This window comes from Periophthalmus magnuspinnatus, chromosome 9, assembly GCF_009829125.3.
Source record: "Periophthalmus magnuspinnatus isolate fPerMag1 chromosome 9, fPerMag1.2.pri, whole genome shotgun sequence".
NCBI lineage: Eukaryota > Metazoa > Chordata > Actinopteri > Gobiiformes > Gobiidae > Periophthalmus > Periophthalmus magnuspinnatus.
The window spans coordinates 22927966-22949712 of NC_047134.1; the positions used below are offsets into that span (position 1 = coordinate 22927966).

Consider the following 21747-nt stretch of genomic DNA (forward strand, 5'->3'; position numbering starts at 1 on the left):
TGCAGTAAAACTTTGTTCTTCGATATCTGTGCACTCTACAGAATTAGGAGCATACAGTTTTACCAAGAGGTGAAAACCCAGATATTTTTGCACTATTTAGACGTTAATGAAATCAATATAAAATGGTAAACGGTCCCATTTTTATAAAGCGCTTTTCCACCTTCAAGGCACTGTACATCAACGGCCCCCTCACCCATTCACACACACACACTGTAGGTGAGGTGGGTTAAGTGTCAGAATTAATTTTTTTAAGCTGGAATTGCGCCGGATCAATGGTCAAACGCTCTACAAACTGAGCTACAGTACGGAATGGGTCAAATACCTGTACCGATGTATTTATTTTTTGCAAATTTTAAACTAAAATTACAGCTACTACTACCACTTTTCTTTCTTTTTGTGCATTATCTCCTTACAACATTAAATTATTTCCGCTGTTTCAAAATATAAAGTAAATTTAAACTTGAAAAGAAGGAACCATACTTCTTATCGAAAGTAAAGTTGTAGGCTTGGATCATGAAAGTACAACAGAATCTTGAAGGTGAACCCAAGATATGCAAGTATTGAGCACAGGTCGTGTTGTTTTCAATGGCCTGTGCTCAATACGGGTTAGCTCCTTCAACATGTGACATCAGAATCAGAGAGATAGCTGCTGGAGCGGAGGTAGCGCTGGTTCCATAGACTGTATATATAAATGGCTCCAGTTCACTTTACATTAGAAATCTGTGATCCCTCTCTCTGTAACTGCTGCTGTCAGACTCATCATTTTGGTCTTAAAATGTTCATATTAACCCGCCCTACATGATTCTTGCTATTGTGTCCAAACCTCAAGATATGAACGTTAATAAGATAATAATGAAAAATCATCTGACTTCTTTCCTGAAGTCGCTCCCTCTAGCGTTAGCAACAGGTTAGATTGACAGCATTGCTAAGCGGCCACACCGCTGGTCTAGCGTTACCTTCCATAGTTTTGCTCCAGATTCGCTCTTTAGTTGCTATGATGCTCGTGGTTTGAATTCCAAATATAGAGTCTGGCTCCAAATTCCCCCTGTAACTTCCAGGCTCGACGAGTTTCATTTGACTGGAGCCGAACGCTGTGGGTGACGTCAGACTCACTTAGTTCACTTCTTTATGCGTTATATGGCAGGCACTGAACTGTGCTAGGCTAAATTTTACAAAGCTAACTTTTTGGCTCTTTGATGATTTAAAAAATAAAATATTCATGTTATGAAAATAGCGAAAAATCCTGCAAATTTCAACCTAGTGAAAGCTGGATGCCGTGTCAGCTGAACATGGGCAGTTTGAATTCCTATAAAATTTTTGCTTTCTGGGGCCAAACTTCTGGGAGCTGCAGTACCAGGAACAGCCACTAGCTAATCTTGCCCCGGGACAGAGGGGGAGCATCTTATCCAGTTCTTATTATAGTTCCATGGTTTAGATACTGAAATTTTGACTTGTTTTTTTTATCGGCTTTGTTACTCAAACTTCAGTGCTGTTCATAAAGTGTTCTCCGGTGTCACTCCCTAAAGATCCCACCTAGATAAGGAATAACAATAACAAAAAGAGGAACACACATCTGCAGATAGTTTCAAGTTGACTTCTGTTGTCCTTTTGTGCATTGTCTCGTCTCTGTGTTTCTGACGTGTTTGACTTGTTTCAGGGCCTGGGGGCGGAGAGCAAGAACCTCTATCCCTTTCTTCTGCCCGTGATTCAGCTGAGCACAGATGTGTCCCAGCCGCCGCATGTCTACCTACTGGAGGACGGACTGGAGCTGTGGTGAGTTTAACTACATGACCATGAGTTAAACGTGTGTGTGTAGTTCATAATACAACTTTTATTTGACGTAGTTTTAATTTAAGTCTCGGCTGGAAAAATCTGTGTTAGAAGTGGGGGCGGGTGATATGGCAAAAATGGTGCACTATGTAACTTTTCTGATGGGAGTGTTCTATCTTCCTGTCTCCATGGAGATGTTGTTAATACTTTGCAGTGATGATAGGAGTGTTCTGCTGTAGACTCTATATATGAATGGACATAGATAACCTGCTAGCCGCCACGTAACACATAGGAAGTGATCATGGGCACATTCCTGGCTCCAGTTCACTTTCTATTGAAAAGCTGTGGCCCCTCTGTCTGTAACTGCTGCTATCAAGCTTGTCATTTTGGTCTTAAAAAGTTCCTATTAACCTGCTATACATGATCCTGGTGTTTTTATTTTCGCTATTGTGTTAAGATATGAAGGGTAATAACAGACAAATCAGGCGTCTTCTTTCCCTGAGACCACTCCCACTAGCGTTAGCAGCAGGTTTAATTGACAGCGTTGCTAAGCAAAACCAGTTGTGCAAATTAGCTCTTGTGTTGCATTTTCAAATCACACTTAAAAGCCCATCTTTTCAAAGCTGCACTGTAGTTTTAACTTTTTGTGTTATGTTTTTTTTTGCCAACAAAGACAATGTATTTATTACATTATTATTATTATTAATAATAATAATAATAATAATAATAATAATAATAATAATAATAATAATAATAATTATTATTATTATTATTATTATTATTATTATTATTATTATTATTATTATTCTATACAAGTCTTTCCGATTGACCGAGAATGGAGCCATAGACGCCTACAGCCGCAATCGGATCTGGGGAGTGGAATGACACAGAAAACTCAATTTGTCCAAAAAAAACCCAAACATTCTGGATGTTATTCTGTGAGACTGATGTTATTTCCTCTTGAAGAAGTAACTAAAGCTTCACCTATTTTTGAATGAACCTGTTGTAAGCACAAGTTCAGTAGACTCCTGTGTGATTCCTCCAGACAGCAGCCCGTCATTTCACCAACACAGAGACTAAAATAGTTTATTCCAGGAGGAGAATGTAATCAGTTCCACTCTGACTGGATGTTGTGACGTCATATGCACAAACCTCTATACCAAGAGAAGAAGAGGGAGGGGTTATGTCAGGGCAGTTTCTGTGTCACATACAGACTATAGCACCATCTGGACCGGAGATGTGTGTCCTTAGCTTCACCCCCAGAAGTTCATCTAATGTTACATATTACTTGTCACTTTTCACATTGAATGTTTTATGGGGTTTTGACTGTGTGGAGCAACAGTGGCATAAAAACAAACCAACAAAAAACTGTTGTTGTGTTCTTAGGCAAGACGCTTCACCCACACTGCCTTGTGTGCGGTGTGTGCATGAGTGTTTGTGGTGGAAACAATAGTAACGTACCACCACCAAGTGTGAAGTGAATGAATAATACACCAAATTATTGTTTTTAAACTCCACACACCTTCACTAGAATCATTTGGATGATTTCAGCTCTGGAATTTCCAATCTTTACTGAGCTGTTAACTTGAAAACTACCGCTTCATGACATCACAAGGTTGAACAGAGCATTTTGAGCTTTGGAGATGTAGACAGACTAATAATAAAGTGTGACTCAAACATGTGTGAATGAAACAAAACACAACTCCAGGGTAACATTATAACATGGGTATAGCTCACTAAAGTTCTATAGGGGAGTAATGTAGGACCTCTAAGGATGTCAGGTATAGATATAGAAATTTCCATGCAAATATTTCCATGCCTATTTTCTAAAACAAGTCTTCAAAATGTAAAAAAATAAAAAAGGAACTAGTTCATTTGCATTCTGAGCATCCTTATTATTCACCGTGATGAGTTGCACTAACCGATTCTCGGACAATAAAAACACTTTAAAATTAGACGCAGACAGTACACGGTAAAAAAAAAAGTGTTACTGCTATTTCTGTATAAATTTCTACTGAGAAGCTGCAAACTCCAGTCAGAGTCCCAACACTTGTAAAGACATAGAAAGCAGCGGCTGAAGTGTAATCCCTTTAAAGATATATATAAATATATATTTGGACTGAGTCAGACTCGGCGTTTGAAGTGAGATCAGTGGGCGATGGGCTCCTTCACACTTTTGTTGTTTGAAGCATGTGTTTTTAAGCCATGTCAGGAATCTGCTGCTGGAAAGTGCATCTTAATTTCTTCATACATTTACTCATTTCGTGGTGGAGCGTAGTCCTTTAGTTGTTTAACTAGCCAGAAAAGTTTGTATTAGCTGGTAAATGGTCACAGTTTATATAGCGCTTTTCCACCTTCAAAGCTCAAAGTGTTTTACATCAACGAACCATTCACCCGTTCACACACACATTCATACACCAGTGTACACAGACACTGGGCGTGAGGTGCCCAAGGACACGAAGGCAGAATTCACCTGTGGGATGTGGAATCGCACCACCGACCTGTAGATCAGTGAATGTAACCACTTTACCAATGAGAGCGGGAATCAAACTGCCAACCTCTTCGGATCAGTGGACAAACACTCTACCAACTGAACTACTGTCGCCCACATTAGTTGATTTAGTTTTAGATTGTAAGGATTGTGAGCTGGGCTAGTTGAAGAACTGGGAGTGAATCATGAGTTTCATCTGCCTTTTTACATATACGTAAATACAAAATCTCTGTTTAAATAGCTTTTCTTCATGAACTCCTGTGCAGTTGTTGTATTCTGAGTGCAGTTTGGGCCAGATCATCAATACTAAACACTTTTAAGAGCTTTTGCCACGCTCCCTTTTAATGCACTTACCAATCAATGTCTTTAATCATCCAAGAATCTTTTTGGTTGACTATAGTGTCATGATACTAAAATCTCAAACTCTTTCGATACTCCATACCAATTTTGATACCACAATGATGGAAAAAAAACAAAACACTTAAGACAATAGGATGTCGATTTCAGCTTTTTTTAAATGACAAAAAAAGACCCTTGTGACCTTTAAGCCATGTTATAATGCTGTTATCTTCTCAAAAACAAACCTGGAGTTGTGTTTTGTTTCATTCACACACTGAGAAGAACTCCTAAATATGCAGGGTTTGTGTGTTAAACATGTGCGAATGAAACAAAACACAACTCCAGGTCTGTTTGTGATGAGGAAACAACATTATAACATAGATCAAAATATGACACATTTATCAACACCAGTATAGACCCATGTTGACCCATCTTGAAATTCAAGATTTCTCTAAAACTCTCCAAGAAAGGCTAAATTTTGTCATATCAACAGGATTTTTTCAGTTTTTCAGTATTGATTAGCATCTGATTTCAATACTTTTGCCAGTCATACTCATCACTGAAGTCCCAACACAGTACAAGAGGATAAGTTCTTGATTGACCTCTGCCTCCTTCCAGCCTCACACTCCTCCCAATCTCTGTCCTGTTTTTTTTATCCTCATCCACAATCAACTCCTAAATGTTTGTTTACGCTTCAAAGCCAATGTCATTTTCTCGGCTTTTATCTGGGATCAGCTGGAACCCCTCCATCCTCTCAGTGTCTGCCCAGCTCATTTTGTCTCCATTGTGAACCTGGCAATGCAGCATTCTCTCGCATTTTACCTGCAGAACACTTCAGCCTTTCCATATATACATCGTAATGACCATAGACTGTATATATAAATGTGTCCCTGTCTCTATAACTGCTGCTGTGAGCCTCGTCCTTTTGGTCTTAAAATATCGTTATTGTTTATCGTCTATATTTACTTCAGCGATATATTGAACTTAAAATGTGTTATCATGACACGTCTGCTCCTTATAAAGAATTTTGCTTGTTAGTCCCAGTAAACTCTTTTGTTTTGTAATTAACTAAAAAGAAAACCACAGCTGTTAAAACGGTTGCACTAATAAACAAACAAATCAAATCATTGGGTGAAGTAATTACAGCTGCTTCTATTCAACAAAAGTGAAATTAAAATTCAGGGTTCGTTAGCGTTTTCATTGAAGTGCGTCTTGTTTAGTTAAAGTTAATGGCTGCGGCGTGCGCTCGATCTGGTGCTAAAGCAGGTTTTTAATCACAACTGATCCTGGGATATCATTAACTGACACACACTGAGGATCATATCGTGATGAACCTTTTGGATTTGAGCTGTTTCTGAAGAGCTTGTTCTGCTTTCTCATTAAATGTTACCTTCAGAACCAAAACATTGAACTGATTTTTTGTTTGGGGATAAATCTGCATCACCTGCTTGTCTCTGTGGATATTGGTATATTTAAATCAGCCCTGTTGTGCTTGTGTCTCTTTATAGTTATAATCTCTGACTCCCGTGGATTATTATGTTATAATTTGAACATTTTAAATCACAATATTCATCTAAAATGACTTAATAAATGAAATGTCCCTTGACTTCCGTGTTACAAAACTGTGTGCGCAATGGGAGCTGACGTCACCGTAAACATCATCACAACAAAGCGCCGCGTGCTGTTGGGACCCCCTATGGATAGCTGCACATCACACTAGTGAGCAGCCCTTTTTTTTTAGTTTATACAAAAATGACTACGCAACGCTGCTGAATCCTACAAGCATCACCGATTAAGAAAATAAAACTGGAGAAATAAGTGCATACGTCACTGTGGGCATGTACCGGTGGAGGCAGATGGCCAAAATGGCATCTTGAAAATAAGAAGAATTTTTACTTTGCTCAGACACCTTCAGAGGGTCAATGAGAATAAACAACTGTAACATGGGAAAAGCTCTGAAAAGTCCAGTTTGCAGAATATGCTGCTTTAATCCCACACTGTTGATTATTCCAGGCTAAACAATTGCATCTCCATGGAGACAAGCAGGTGGCTGGCCTTTTACCATAAAAAGTTTAGTGCACTAAATGAAGTTTAGTTTCATTTAGTGCATCTTTAAATCATATACCTACTTATTCATGGGTTAAGCTGTGTAATCACTATGACAACAGTCCTAATTTTGTATCATTCTGAAACCTATAGACACTGATATTGTTCATCCTGTAAAAGATTTTTGTATTTAAGTGTGTTACACTATTCTCTGATCTTTGTTATAGTGTTGTTTCCTCATCACAAACAGACCTGGAGTTGTGTTTTGTTTCATTCACACATGTTTAACACACAAACCCTGCATATTTAGGCTCTTCTCTCAAACAGAAAACACTCTGTTCCACCATGTGGTGTCATCATGTGGTAATACAGGAAGTGCTCCACAGTGTTTTTAAACTCCATACACCTTCAGTAGAATCATTTGGATAATTTCAAACCTGGAAATGTCAATCTTTACTGAACAAAAGGTAAAGGTAGCTGTTAACTAGAAAACTACCACTACATGACATCACAAGGTGGAACAGAGCATTTTGAGCTTTGGAGATGTAGATAGACTCATAATAAAGGGTTACCATATTTTCCGCACTATAAGGCGATTCGGAATATAAGGCGCACCTTCGATGAATGGCCTATTTTAAAACAGTTTTCATATATATGGCGCACCGCATTATAAGGCGCATAGAATATAAACTACTGTAGTATCCACGAGATGGAGCTGCGCTAAAGGGAATGTCAACAAAACAGTCAGATAAGTCAGTCAGTCAAACTTTATTAATAGAATTAAAAAAAATAATAATAATGTTCTGAAAACTTTGTTCACTTACAAAACAAATTAATGCATTCACAATATATTAGCTCTCGAAATAGTGCAAAGCAATAACAATAACTCAACGTTGTTCAAACATTAATGTCCATATTCACAATATCTCCCAGCCTTGTTTAGTTGTGAACACGTGAAAGAAACACGTAAACCTCACTTTTTCAGCTCATTCCTCTTTCACGAATCTGTCGAGTTCTTCCTCTTCAGTGTCTGAGTTGAACAGTTGGTTGAGCTCATTCAAAGTGCCCGATTCCGTCTCGTCAAAATCGCCATTATCCGTGTCACTGCTGTTGTCTGGCAGTTGAGTGACAAGTCCTGCCTTCGTGAAAGCTCGGACCACAGTTGAGACTGATATATCAGCCCAGGCATCCGCGATCCATTGGCAGATTGTGGTGTATGTCGCCCGGCGCTGTCTCCCCGTCTCCCCGTTATACCTATAGCGTCGGATCCTATCGTCGCAGATAGAGCGGGTTGCGGACTTTCCAGCTGCGTAACTCCGCAACCAGTCGTGCTCTCATGTAAATTCAAACGGCGTCTCAAAGCGGAGACATGGGGCTATCTAAATATTTTACCATCATTACGGTAATCTGCCTCTGTTGTCCCTCGAAGGTGACGAATGAGAGCGCGGGGCTGCGGGGATTTTCCCAGTCATTTATTCGATGTGTAAAAGAAAAAATACGGATGGATGTGTAAAATAGATGTAGATGTGTGAAAAAATGCAGTAAATTCTGATACTTCGTTTAACATGATTTTTATGGCTAAAAATCATGTTAAACCATATACCCATACCCATATACTGGCCCATAGTGTGCTCATTCCTTAAAGGGATTTATTACCGCTATTACTTCGGTGACGCCTCCTGACTACGGGTGTCATAATTGACCAACATTGATCCACATATAAGGCGCATCGGATATAAGGCGCACTGTGGGTTTTTGAGAAAATTAAAGGCTTTTAGGTGCGCCTTATTGTGCGGAAAATACGGTACTCAAACATGTGTGAATGAAACAAAACACAACTGTTTTTGACGAGGTAAGAACATTATACCACGACTCAAAGCTCACAAGAGTCCATTTTGTGCAATACAGGACCTTAAAACTGTCCTGATTACGACTCTTTTCTTTCAGTCTATAATCTAGTTTGTCGCTTCAGTTCGTCCCATGCATTTCTTGTGTCTTGCCTCGCGGTCTCATCTGTCCCTGTGTCTCTCTGTCTGAAATTGTGCAGGTTGGTGACTTTGGAGAACAGCCCGGCCCTCACCCCGGAGCTGCTCAGAATCTTCCAGAACATGCCGGCTCTACTCGGTGAGCGCACACACCACACCCCTCTGCTCCTCGGGCTTGGGCTTTGTCCTTGTCAGGCTAATAAAGGAGGCAACTCATGTGTATTGCATTAGAAAGACAAAAGAAATGGCAACTTTTAAAGGGCACGTATTGTTTCAGTTTTTCATTATTTCAATTTTCTCCAGATTGTTACGTCATAAATAGAAATCTGAAGACCTTCTGTGCAAATTAATCATTGGCAGATACTGAGCATTTCTACATCAGATTGCGGTCATTACAATGGCCTGCTTATGTCGGCCATGTTGCTTAAATTGATAGTTTTTGTTTTGTTTTGTTTGTTATGAGTTATTGTTGCTGCCGGTAGAGGGCGTGCTTGACTCTTGTGAGCTCTTAGCCACGTTATAATGTTGTTACTTCATCAAAAATATACTTGGAGTTGTGTTTTGTTTCATTCACACATGTTTGAGTAACCCTTTATTATGAGTCTGTCTACATCTCCAAAGCTCAAAATGCTCTGTTCCACCTTGTGATGTCATGAAGTGGTAGTTTTCTAGTTAACAGCTCATTTAACCTTTAGTTCACTAGAGATTGGTAATTCCAGGGCTGAAGTCATACAAATGATTCTAGTGAAGGTGTGTGGATTTTAAAAACACAGTGGAGCACTTCCTGTATGACATCACAAGGTGGAACAGACAGTTTTCAGTTTGAGAGAAGAACTCACCCGAAATATGCAAATTTTTTGTGTTAAACATGTGTGAATGAAACAAAACATAACTCCAAGTCTGTTTGTGATGACGAAACAACATTAGAACATAGATAGAAGGTAAAAGGAGCTGTTAACTTGAAAACTACCGCTTGATGACATCACAAGGTGGAACTGAGCATTTTGAGCTTTGGAAATGTAGACAGACTAATAATAAAGGGTTAGTCAAACATGTGCGAATGAAACAAAACACAACTCCAGGTATGTTTTTCAGGAGGTAACAACATTATAACATGCCTAAAATCTCACAAGTGTCAAGTTTGTGTAATGTAGCACCTTTAAGCCCTGATTATAGCTCAAACCTTATATATAACATTACAAATTGCACTTGGGTTGTTTGTTCAAGGCCTCATAGCGGTCATACATAAAATACTTCCTATTGCACGACATAAAGCCCTGAGACCAAGTTTGGAAACAACACAATGAATGGGGGAATGAACGAAAGTTGAAGTATGGAGCCGGAGCGGTGAACTGTGGCCTGGCCTGTGCAGATTACAGATGTGTCCGTAGAGCCGCTCCACAGCTCACACGAGGCTGTGACTGCTGCCGGATTGAGAGGAAGTGCTTGGGTGGTTTAGTGCAAGCTGGAGGGACAGATGGGGCTCTGGAGGTATGTGTGCATGTGTGAGGGAGGGAGGAGGAGGGGGAGGACAGGGAGCGGGGAGGTGTATTGATTTGGTGCTTCAGCTCATAGCAAGTCGGTTGGGCTAATATGAACATGACTGCAGTCGTATTGGCTACAGTGTGAAGAGTGCAGACTGCAGCGGGACAGCGCTGAAAGAAGTACTCAGTTCTGTTACTTAAAGGGCCCAGATTACACTATTTTCTGATCAATGTTATAATGTTGTTTCCTCGTCACAAACAGACCAGGAATGTTTTTGATGAGGTAACATCATTATAACATGGCTTAAAGCTCTCAAGAGTCCATTATGTATAATATAGGACCTTTAAGTAAAAGTACAGTTACTGGAGTAAAAAAATACTCAAGTAAAAATATCACACGAAAAATCTACTAAAAGTATTAAAGTACCTGTGTAAAAATTTACATTTAGAGAGCAAAAAGTAAAAGTATTTTGTGCAGATTTTGAGATCTAATAAAACTTCAAATATAGTGATTTTGTTAACATTTGCATCAATTGTTTTTTTTCTAGCTGTTTTTATTTGTATATTTCTGCTGTTGAAATTATGAACGTGTTAAAATAAACCCACAGCCTTTTCAGCAGGTCTCAAACAAAAATAAAAAAATACTTTTCAGTCCATTTTAAAAATGTAGTACAGTAGAAAGTACAGATGTCTGCTCTCAAATTTAATGACGTAAAAGTAAAACGTATCCACTGTAAAATGTACTTGAAGTACAGATAGCTAGAATGTATATTATAGTACTTTTCTACTGTTACTTCATTACTTTCCAACACTGGAGCAGACACACTAAGGGAGAGACTGTGCCAGGCTAAACACACAAATTAACATTAGAATATTAATATGTTTACTATTTCATACTCTTCAGTGAAATAATTTGTTATTTACTGAGTGTAAAGGCCAAATTGCTGGTATTAGAGCTGTGTAATTAATCCATTTATAATTAAAATGATTACTGTAATCAGTTAGAACAATTATGTGTACTCTTAAGAACAGAGTGGACTAACTGCTCACTGATTGGACCGTTCTACTTGTAGAGTAAGTTTACAGTCTACTTTCATCTCATCTTTGTTCATGTTCATTTTCTTCATCATTTTATCTAAGCAAATAATCATTTGAATAAGCTTTATTTCAATTATGGCTTAAGCAATCATCATAATTATTTTTCCATTATAGAAATCTTATAGAAATATGCTTCAGAAGTGCCTAGAGTGAGGAAATTAGTGCCCAGATACAAACTTTTCAGCTTTTAACCATGTTCTAGTCGTATCTTCTCATTGATTCTCTGAAGTTTTATTTGGAGTGATTTATGTTTGAATAATCTTTAATTATGACGTACGCACTTCCTTCTCCAGTTTTATTTTCTTAATCAGTGATACTCGTAGGATTCAGCTGCGTCACATAGTCATTTTGGTACAAATGAAAAAAAAAGGGCAGCTCGCTAGTGTGATGTGCAGCTATCCACAGGAGGAGCCAACAGCATGCGGCGCTTTGTTGTGATGACTTTTACAGTGGACTTGTTTCTTTTATTAAGTCGTTTTAGATGAATATTGTGATTTAAATAATGATCCACAGGTGTTTTAGATTATAACTGTAGAGCACACACAACCACAATAGACAATAGGTTTAAAACTAGATGCTCGTATCAGTGCAACGTACAGTCTTGAGGTTTTTTGTAGCATGAACACAAACATAAAAAGATATAACCTTTCATTTTTCCTGGTTGAAAATTACATTAGTCGTATAAAATGATTTGAATATGAAGATGTTAATGGAGCCTTTATTTTTATAAGACTAGTACTCTGATGTATGCTATGTTCGCTAATGTTTATTGTCGTTCATGCCTGGGATCTTTGCAGTCTCATTTGTTCATTATTTCCTATCATTTCTTTGGCTCTGTGATCACGTTTCTATATAAAGTCATCAAATGCGTCATAAAGCTCTATATAAAAATGCGATCATTCACCATGTACTCCAATAAAATTTGTCTCAAAGCAGATATATTGTATAATCTGCTTTCGAGGTCAAAGTAAGTCTTCTCATAGTTCTATCTGCATCTAACTATAAAGTGTTTGTTGTCTGAGAAGAAGGAAGTGTGCAGTTAGCATGCTTGTTGTTGTTATAAACACATGGTGAGATAATTAGGATATGTAGAATGCATAAGGTAAGTGAGGAATAACTTTGAACGACTGCAATCTTGTTCTGTATTTCACATTTTTCCAGGTACAGTGCCTTTCATTTTGTCAACGTAAAGCTTTTGTCATTTCTAGACTTGATCACGGTTGGAAACATAACCAAAACTTTTACCGAAGAGCGATGTTATGCTGTAAACTCTCAAATTATAATGTCAAAACCATAGACTGTATATATAAATGGACATAGGCTTCAGACTCCATTGACTCTGGCTCCAATTTACTTTTTTTATTGAGGAACCCTGGTCCTTCTCTCTTGCTGATCATATCTTCATTTTTCTTACTTTTGTTGTAAAGACACCGATAAAAACAACAAAATCATCTCTTTACTAAACCTTTTTACGCCAAATCCATCCATTCTAAAGCTATCTGTTTCTGTTTTTGCAGCGTACTTGAAGTTTTTGTTCAGTATTCCAGTCTAGTCGGCATCTCTGGCAGCTTTTCATACAAACATCCGGTAGTTCATTTGTTTAGTCCACGGAGACCAGGGGAAGGGTGGGGATCATTTGGAGGCTCTGGCTGGCTTTAATGTCAGAGTGCCAGGTATGTAGCCTGCTCTGCCCGATAAAGAGATGTGCTCCATCACTCCAGACGAGAGCAGCCGATTCTTTAATTATAATGTCAAAAGCCCTGCCTCGGTTAACTGCTCATACCAGCTCCACGCTTCCACTGTGCAGTTATGATGAACGAGACAAATTGCTCTATGCTTCTGTTGGTTTTATATTTTTAAACGGCTCATATGAGGAGAAATACATCATGTTTATGTAAATGGGCCTTTGTATAACTTTGTATTTTTTCATGGGGCGACAGTAGCTCAGTTGGTTGAGCGTTTGTCCACTAATCTAAAGGTTGGTGGTTTGAATCCCGCTCTCGAGATAAACATAATTGGTTGAGAGATCAGATCCACTGGCCCGCAGGCTAGCAGTGCAAGTCCAGCTCCCACAGATGAATGCGGTTGTTGTGTCCATAGACTGTGTATATACCCGTCACATTCCAAATAGGAAGTGATTATGGATGCGCTTCCGGCTCCATCAACTCTGTCTCTGTAACTGCTCTAGCCTCGATGAGCTTCATTTGACTGGGGACAAACACTGTGGATGACGTCACACTCACTTAGTCCACTTCTTTATACAGTCTATGGTCAAGACCGGGCTTGCTCTGCTCTGCTCTGTCTGTCTTTCTCTGCTCTGTGTTGCAGCCACCACTCTCTGAACACTGCCACAGTGCAGTTATGATGAATGGGAGAAATCGCTCTATGTTTTTGTTGGTTTTATACGCGTGAGTGTGAACAGTTATAGACTCCATTAGTTTCCATTTTTCCTCTATATTGCATTACCTTGTCATTTTATTTCATTATCCAGAGCTCCCACTAAATCTTGCCTGTTCCAAATGGACCGTTCCCCCAGAAGGAACCTGTTTATGACCAGATCGCTCTAAATGTCCTCTTTCCTAAGAATTAATGGTTGATGCTAGCTAAGACCAGGTTTACTCCAATTATGATAAAAAACTCGAAATACTTAATACTTTTTTATTGCAGTGGTACAGCACCCATGCTCACTTCTTTTTTGGAGCGTGGCAGCTAGCAGGTTAGCTTTGTCCATTTATATATACAGTCTATGATAGGAATGTAACAGTATCCAAATCATCAATATTTTCATAGGCAGCTCACAGTACGATTTTTATTGCGATATTTTGTAGTGACTAACAGAATTGTGAATATCCTGTTTTCCTTTTAAAATGCCCGAGCTGTTGGTTCTGTCATAATCCAAAGAACTAAGATTTAAAAGTGCTTAATATTTTTTCTCGATGTAGTCTGCGCTGAAAGAAGCAAAGGATCATGGTTTATGTAGTTCTATGTAGCATTACGTCATGACATCACAAGGTGGAACAGAGCAGATTGAGATTTCAATCTGTAGACAGACTAATAATAAAGGGTTACGCAAACTCCAGGTATGTTTTTGAGGATGTAGCGGCATTATAACACGCCTTAAAGCTCACATGGGTCTATTTCGTGTAATATAGGACCTTTAAGTACTATTTGTTGACACTTTGCTTGAAACCTTCTAACTTCAGTTGGTTTTATCCGAGCTGCAGCAGAGCTATCATGATTCTTTTGCATATGTTAGACAGTTTCAGACTAAATGTGACGGCATGAGGCCTTAAAGCCAACTCGTCAGCTTGCACGCCGTCTGTAGACCGCCAGTCTGTCAGTGTGGAGCCAATCCAAGAGCCTCCCCACTGTGAGACAAAAACACCTCGTTCAGATTTTCAAAAGTTTGCCCATTCAAAGCACTGTGAGGCTGTTCTTGTGTAAATCAAAGGCCAAAGATGCTTGAATTTTTGTTGATCTACAATAAAACCTTTTAAGAACATACAGAGGTGGTGCAGGTGCTGGGCCTGTCACAATAATTACTATATTGAGTTATTGTTTAATACACAGTTGAAACCAGAAGTTTATATACACCATATAAAAATAGATATGCTTTTTTCCGTCTGACATGAAATTAGACTAAACTTTTTAATTTAGGATTAGTTAGGATTACCAAAATTATTCCTAGATGCTAAATGCCAGAATAATGAGAGAAGGATTTTTGACAAGTTTTTATTATTTTCTTCAAATTCAAAAGTCAAATGTTTTGGATATCCTTAAGCTTTAAGCAATAACATATTATTTTTAAACTGGATCACAAAAATGAGAAAAAGGAAATCGTATCTGGAGAAGCGGAAAGTAATCATTTAATATTTTATACAAAGGTTTTGCCACTCTGTTTATTTATTTGATTGGGACAATGCTAATGAACAGACATGATACAGCATGAATGTAAACACACTGGATTATAGCCAAAGGTTAATTCCCATCCATTGTCCTAAGGGCTGGGGTCACAAAAAGGCCAAAATAAAAATTGCACACTATGCTCATTGCACATCTCCCAGTTCCCATTATTGCACCTTTTAAAATATTGCACATTCCATTCATTGCACAGTCCCCATTATTTCACTTGTAAACTTATATTGGAAAGAGTAGCCCAAATTTCCTAAGAACTGTTACTAATAATTAAACATAAATGTATTTATCATGTCGGTAAGATACGGTGTCTGAAAACAGGTCAGAAAAGTAAAATTTAATAAAAAAGATACACAATTAAATGTAATGGAGCACTACCCACCTATTCTATTCAGTTTTATTTATACAGCACGTTTAAAACTACTTCAGCTGACCAAAGTGCTCCACATAAAAATCAACAAAAAACAAATATACAGATAACACAATACATAGGAAAAGAACAATACAACACCATGATATCCTGTCTTAAAATGTTCGTATTCACCCGCTTTACATGATCCTGGTATTTTTATTTTGCTATTGTGTCTGTAAATCAAGACATGAACAGTAACAGACAAATCAGACGCCTTCTTTCCTCGAATTTGCTTCCACTAGCATTAGCAACAGGTGTGATTGACAGCGCTGCTAAGGCCCGCTCCCTGCTTAAACCAGCGGTGTGGGCGGGAAGGGGCGTTACCTTCAAAAGCCTCGCTCCTGATCGGCTCTTTGGTCGCTATGATACTTGTGCTCAGAATTCCTAATATGTTACTTGGCTCCAAATTCGCTCCTATAGCTGCTAGCCTCGTTGAGCTTCATTTAACTGAAGCCGAACGCTGCGGGTACGTCACACTCACTTAATCCACTTTTTTCTACAGTCTGGTTAAAGACTGAGAGGATCTGCATTGTGACACAGTTTAACCCCACCAGCACAGAAAAAAACAAAACACAATATTTCCCCATTAAGTTACAAATGTCATTTATTTTCCATTTACATTTGAATATTTAAGCTAAATGACCACAGCACCATTAACTGCACCCTGACCTGCGGAGTGTAGGCTGGACTCTATTCGATTATAAGACGTAATGGTTTTGACACGCTCATTTTGATCTATCTTTTCCCGCTCAGGATCGCATCTAGCAGCCATCCTATACCGCTCAAGTATTTAAGCCCTGCTATTATGATAATGGCAAAACAAATTGAGTAATACATAATCCTTCTCTGTGACAAAATCCCATCAGTCAGCTATTATGGGATATGGCACCCCATTCGTCCAGATAAGGGCAGATCTTTGGTTCTCATCACGTGCTTGAATAAACCCGGTGAAAGATGGGCGAACGTGGTGTAGGGGTCTCAAAGTTAACAGCTTTTTCTATACGCTCAAAATGTCTCGATCAGAAAAGAACTTTGTGCTGGAGCTCTTCAAATATGAAATGAATTCGTATTACACCTATCACACAATGACACTGGTACTGTCCCTGTGGGGAGCCATACATGGAACTGCGATTAGATTTGCGGTTTTTTAGACATTTGAGAGAGGAAATTATATAAGAATCAAGCGAATATATTATTAAATACAGTGTGTAACTAGAACTAGAAAAAATTGATTATTATAATATTAAAAATAAATTTAAAAAATGTTGCAAAAAGAGGTAATTAAACTTTAAACAAATACATGATTGAAGTACATTTCTGTTGGATTCACACAGTTTAGTATTAATTTAGTTATTGTGATACTCTAAAAACATGTAGATATTCATTTTTGTCCATGTCAGCTACCTTTATCTCCATGAAAAATTTAAATTGCAGGCATTTTCTGTGCTGAACTTTAATTGAAATAGTTAAAGTGGCTGTTTGTTTTTTTTCCCACATGTATTTGAGCAAAATGTGCCTTGCCCCAGTACAGATATATTGTACAAGCAGCTCTTGGGATCAAAATAAGTCCACTGTGTGCTGTCTGCATCTGATTATAAGGCGGTTTATTGTCAGATACTGTGACAACTGAACTCTGGTTTCTGAAAGCTGTGAAAAGAGCTTATAAACTCATTACGGTGAATAATTAGGATGCTCAGAATGCATAATGTAAGTGAGGAACAACTTTGGACCTACTGCAAAACGTTTAAAATGAGCTGGTTCTGTTTTTCACTTTTTTAACACAGTAAAAGTCAGATACAGCGCATTAAAGTCTGGTATTTTCTGAATGTAAATGTATTTTGTTGGTTCAGACTTCAATGGGAAGGGGGGGAGGTTTCAGTATTTATCGTGTGCACTTTTTCTTTGCACTACTGGAAAATATTTTGGTAATTTTTTTGTCTATATAAGATTTAAGCTGAAAAATGTTGAATTAATAACTTGTGACTCATTACAGATGCAAACGAAGAACTAAAGTGTTTCATTTTGCTGTTTATTTATTGCAGCTCATGGCTTTTTGTAGTTTGTCACGATAACAAATTTTGAAGCACGACATATCGCTACAGAAAAATACTGTGACAAACGATAATATTGAAGCTACTTTATGCCACTAATTTAGATGTAAATAATGCAGAATAACCCCCATAAACAATTTTTAAATAGACTTTTTCATTAAAAGACATGAGCTGCAACAAATACACAGCAGAATGTAGCAATAATTAGCTATAAAAGGGACTTATTCACCCCTCCACAGCTCAGCTCTTTTCGCATTAAAAATCCTCAAAACATCCCCACTTTTGCGAAGAAAAAGTACTACTAAATATTGAGGCCCAAAATATACTGTTCCATCTTTTATATATTTTACGGTACATCAATATCGTGATTATAATGACAGGTCTATTTGTGGTTTAAATCTGCTTTTGGGTTTTTGTCAGTGGCTTAAATTAGTTTCAATATTATCGTTTACCATCTTAAATTTGAATATATCAAACTTCAAAATGTGTTATTGTGACAGCCGTGTTGACTGGGCACATAACGCTGTCGGCGCGTACATCGGGTCCACGTATAACAGTTTGTCTGCCTCTTCACTGAATCCCTGGCTGAGCTTTTCAAACTCTTCTTTCAAGCTTGATTACTCACCCGTGGCTTTTCAGAGACCTCCTCAGTCTAGCACCGAAGGGAGATGGCCTCTTTGAGATTTGCCAGGCTGTTTGATTTTTAATTTTCCTGCTAGTCTGAAGACCAAACCCAGCTCATATTCACAGCAACTGCAAAATTAAAAAGAGTTTTGTTCTTTTTTTTCCCAATCGCTCGTTTTTCATCAGCGTTTTTTAACTCAGATACCCTTGACTAACTACATTATTGTGGACTGGAACAAGATGAGAGGAGACGAAATGAGCTTTATTGTTCCACTAGGCAGAAATCTGACGGCATGTAATGTAATACAGCTGCAAACAATACAAAAAAAAACACACACAGGAGCAGCAAAAACAAAAGTATGCAGCTGTACAAAATGCGTTACTGCAATATGACCCAGTTTTTGAGTAAAGTCACTGTTCGCTCTGTGCACAGCAGCGCCCGACAACCTCTACTTCCTGTCCAATTGTATCTCTCTAATGCTAATTTTGAGGCATGACAAATACTAAATTAATGATCTACATATAAAAACAACCGGTTATTCTGTACTTTAATCAGTTTTAATTTATATTCTAGGCTTTTAATAATAGTTACAGTCATCTTCAGGTTCGCTTTTTCAAATAATATATGAAGAAAAGCAAAAAAAAAGTGTTTGTTTGCATGGAGTGAAACTATTTGTCCCCATAAACACGGCTGGAATGTCTTTCTGATAACTTCTGTGTATGTAACCTAACCCGCTCACAGCACAAATATTAGCTAATCTTCCATATTGGACTGACGTTACTCAAGCAGAGGTCAGCCTTCGAAATTACATCTGTTTGTATTCACTTTACTTCGGAAGTTGCCGTCGGCGCCGTCATCGTCATTTGGGTTGTAGTCATTTGTACGGGGCTGGTGATTTTGACAGAAAATAAGTTCTTTTTAGATGACAGAGCTGTTTTGAAGCCTCCAGAAAATGGTTTAGGTGCTGACTTGTTGGCGCACATGAACATAAAACGTTTTACCCAAATCAACACTATTTTATATCATAGTTTTGAGGTGAAACTTTTTCAAATTCACCATTAACCGGAAGAGCCACCGCAAAGAAAGCACAGTTTGGAGCCAAAAGTGAGTTGGGCCAAATAAGGTCAATGTCTATATATATCCTGACAAAAGATGAAGTTTAAATCCGTCAGCTGGACAAATCGTTGTAGGAGTGAAGACGTTTCTCTGCTCATCCAAGCCGTTTCTTCATTTCTGGTCAGATTTCTGATGGACACTGCGTTATATCTATCTGAAGGGAGGAGCTAATGACATGTAAACAGCTATTGTCTCCATTTTCAGCTGAAACGACCCTATTCAACCTTTAACGACCCTGCTATTGTTCTCTTTGTTTTGGGCCTGAGGATGGAGTTATCTGCATCCTCTCCCCCATCTATAACTCCATCCTTAGGCCCAAAAGCAACATAGATGAGCAGCGAAATGTCTTCACTCCTACAACGATTTGTCCAGTTGACAGATTTAAACTTCGTCTTTTGCTATGGATCAGACCTGGACGACTGAGGGATTACACAGATATATATATATTCATCCTGATAAATAAAAAGGATTGTGCTAAGGGACTGAAAGATAATTGCATTTTTTTCAGTACATGCTACTTAAATAGCCACAACAGATGTAATTTGAATGATTTTTGTAATATTTAGTTGTTTTGACAGGTTAAATTTAGCTTTGTATTTCCCTGTTCATTGTCCAACGTGTGAAAACGATTAAACAAAGTCAGATGCAAACAAACTTTTCTAAATTTCCAAAAGCAGGTATTGAGCTAATACCACTCTACAAACATGCAGATGCCGTCATTTCATTTAATCAAATAGTCCCCAAACCAGCTGCTAAAGCACTGATTGAGCCTTAGTCAGTAAAGCCTACAACAGCCCTGGGCATATGCTGCTCCATCCGCTTAGGCTAACAACATTAGCAGCAAAATGAGCGCTGTGTCTCACTGCGATAACAGACGCTAATGATTATTGGGATCATTGAGAAAACTTTGGTTGAGTCACTATATGTTTTGTTCAGCTCTGTATTACCAAAAAAGCTACAGTTAAATTGTCCATATTACGCTGTTTTGTGATCGATGTTATAATGTTGTTTCCTCATCACAAACAGACCGGGAGTTGTGTTTTGTTTCATTCACATGTTTAACACACAAACCTGCATATTTAGGCTGGTTCTTCGCTCAAACGGAAAGCATCTGTTCCACCTTGTGATGTCATGTGGTGATACAGGAAGTGCTCTACTGTGTTTTTAAACTCCAATCTCTGCTGAACTAAAGGTAAAAGGAGCTGTTAACTTGAAAACTACTGCTTCATGACATCACAAGGTGGAACGGAACATTTTGAGCTTTGGAGATGTAGACAGACTAATAGTAAAGGGTGTGAATAAAATAAAACACAACTCCAGGTCTGTTTTTGAGGAGGGAACAGTATTATAACATGACTTAACTTGTTTCGCTTGCTCATCCAAACCACTTCTTCAGAACTATTTATATTTTTCTGTAATCATTTTGTGTAATATAGAACCTTTAAACAGTAGCCGAATAGAAATGGTCAATTACAATTAGTACAGTACAATATGTAGTTATACTTGATATACTTCAGATTAGTGTTGTAATGATCACATTTCAAACTATTTAGATGCAAATAAAACTGCTCGATAACATAATGATAGTAAAAAGCACTCACTTTTAGTCAATGAAATCTAATTTTCAACACAAATTAAGAGTAGTTTTCCATATTACTACCACATGTGTATTATAATTATGAAACAGACAAAGAACTTTCAAAAAACTATTCGGGAAAGGTGTCAGTTCTATGCATTTTTTCAGTTTTAGTGTTGATGAATATTTGGGTACAGACTTTTGGACACTTCACATACAACTGTACTTGTGTTTCTGAGAGTCTGAGTTTCAACCATTTGACCTATTTGAACCATTTGACCCGTTCAGGAGCAGTGCGCAAAGTTGGACCTGGATTTTAGCCTGGATGTTTGTTTTTTTTGCCAATTGTTGATAGAACTCAAATCTAAAACGCAAGGAGAACATGAAAAATCCCCAAGTGGAGGCCCCGGGAAAGACCCAAGACACACTGGATGGACTATGTCTCTGTTGGCCTGGGAATGGCTTCAGGTCTCACTGGAGGATCTCGATGAAGTGTCTGGGGTGGGGGAATTCTGGGAGTCCCTGCTTAGACTGCTGCCCCCATGACCTGGCTCCGGATAAGCAGTGAAATGGATAGAACAAGAAGCCGTATTTCCTGTAACTTAGATGGGAAAACCGGTGCTGGTGATAAAAGCATTATAAGCCTATAAACAGGAGGTGGTTAAATTTGTGCTCCCTAAGGATTCTGCTGTCTACTTCCTCTTTACACATTTTGCTGCTCTCCACTGTCTCTGGTTCAATGGGCTCTGTGCACATCAGCATGTTAGCTACCTCACTTTGTCTCAGTCACTTTAATTAAAATCAGAAAACATAAAATAAACAACAAATTAATTGAAATA

General features: G+C 38.2%; 1 protein-coding gene across 1 annotated transcript in view; it reads left to right on the forward strand.

The window, feature by feature from the left end:
- Window positions 1-21747, forward strand: part of ipo11 (importin 11) — a 239648-nt gene that overhangs the window by 116076 nt on the left and 101825 nt on the right. The window contains exons 21-22 of the mRNA XM_033973089.2: window positions 1658-1773; window positions 8694-8770. Coding sequence (XP_033828980.1) covers window positions 1658-1773; window positions 8694-8770 — 193 coding nt within the window. The remainder of the gene's footprint in view (window positions 1-1657; window positions 1774-8693; window positions 8771-21747) is intronic.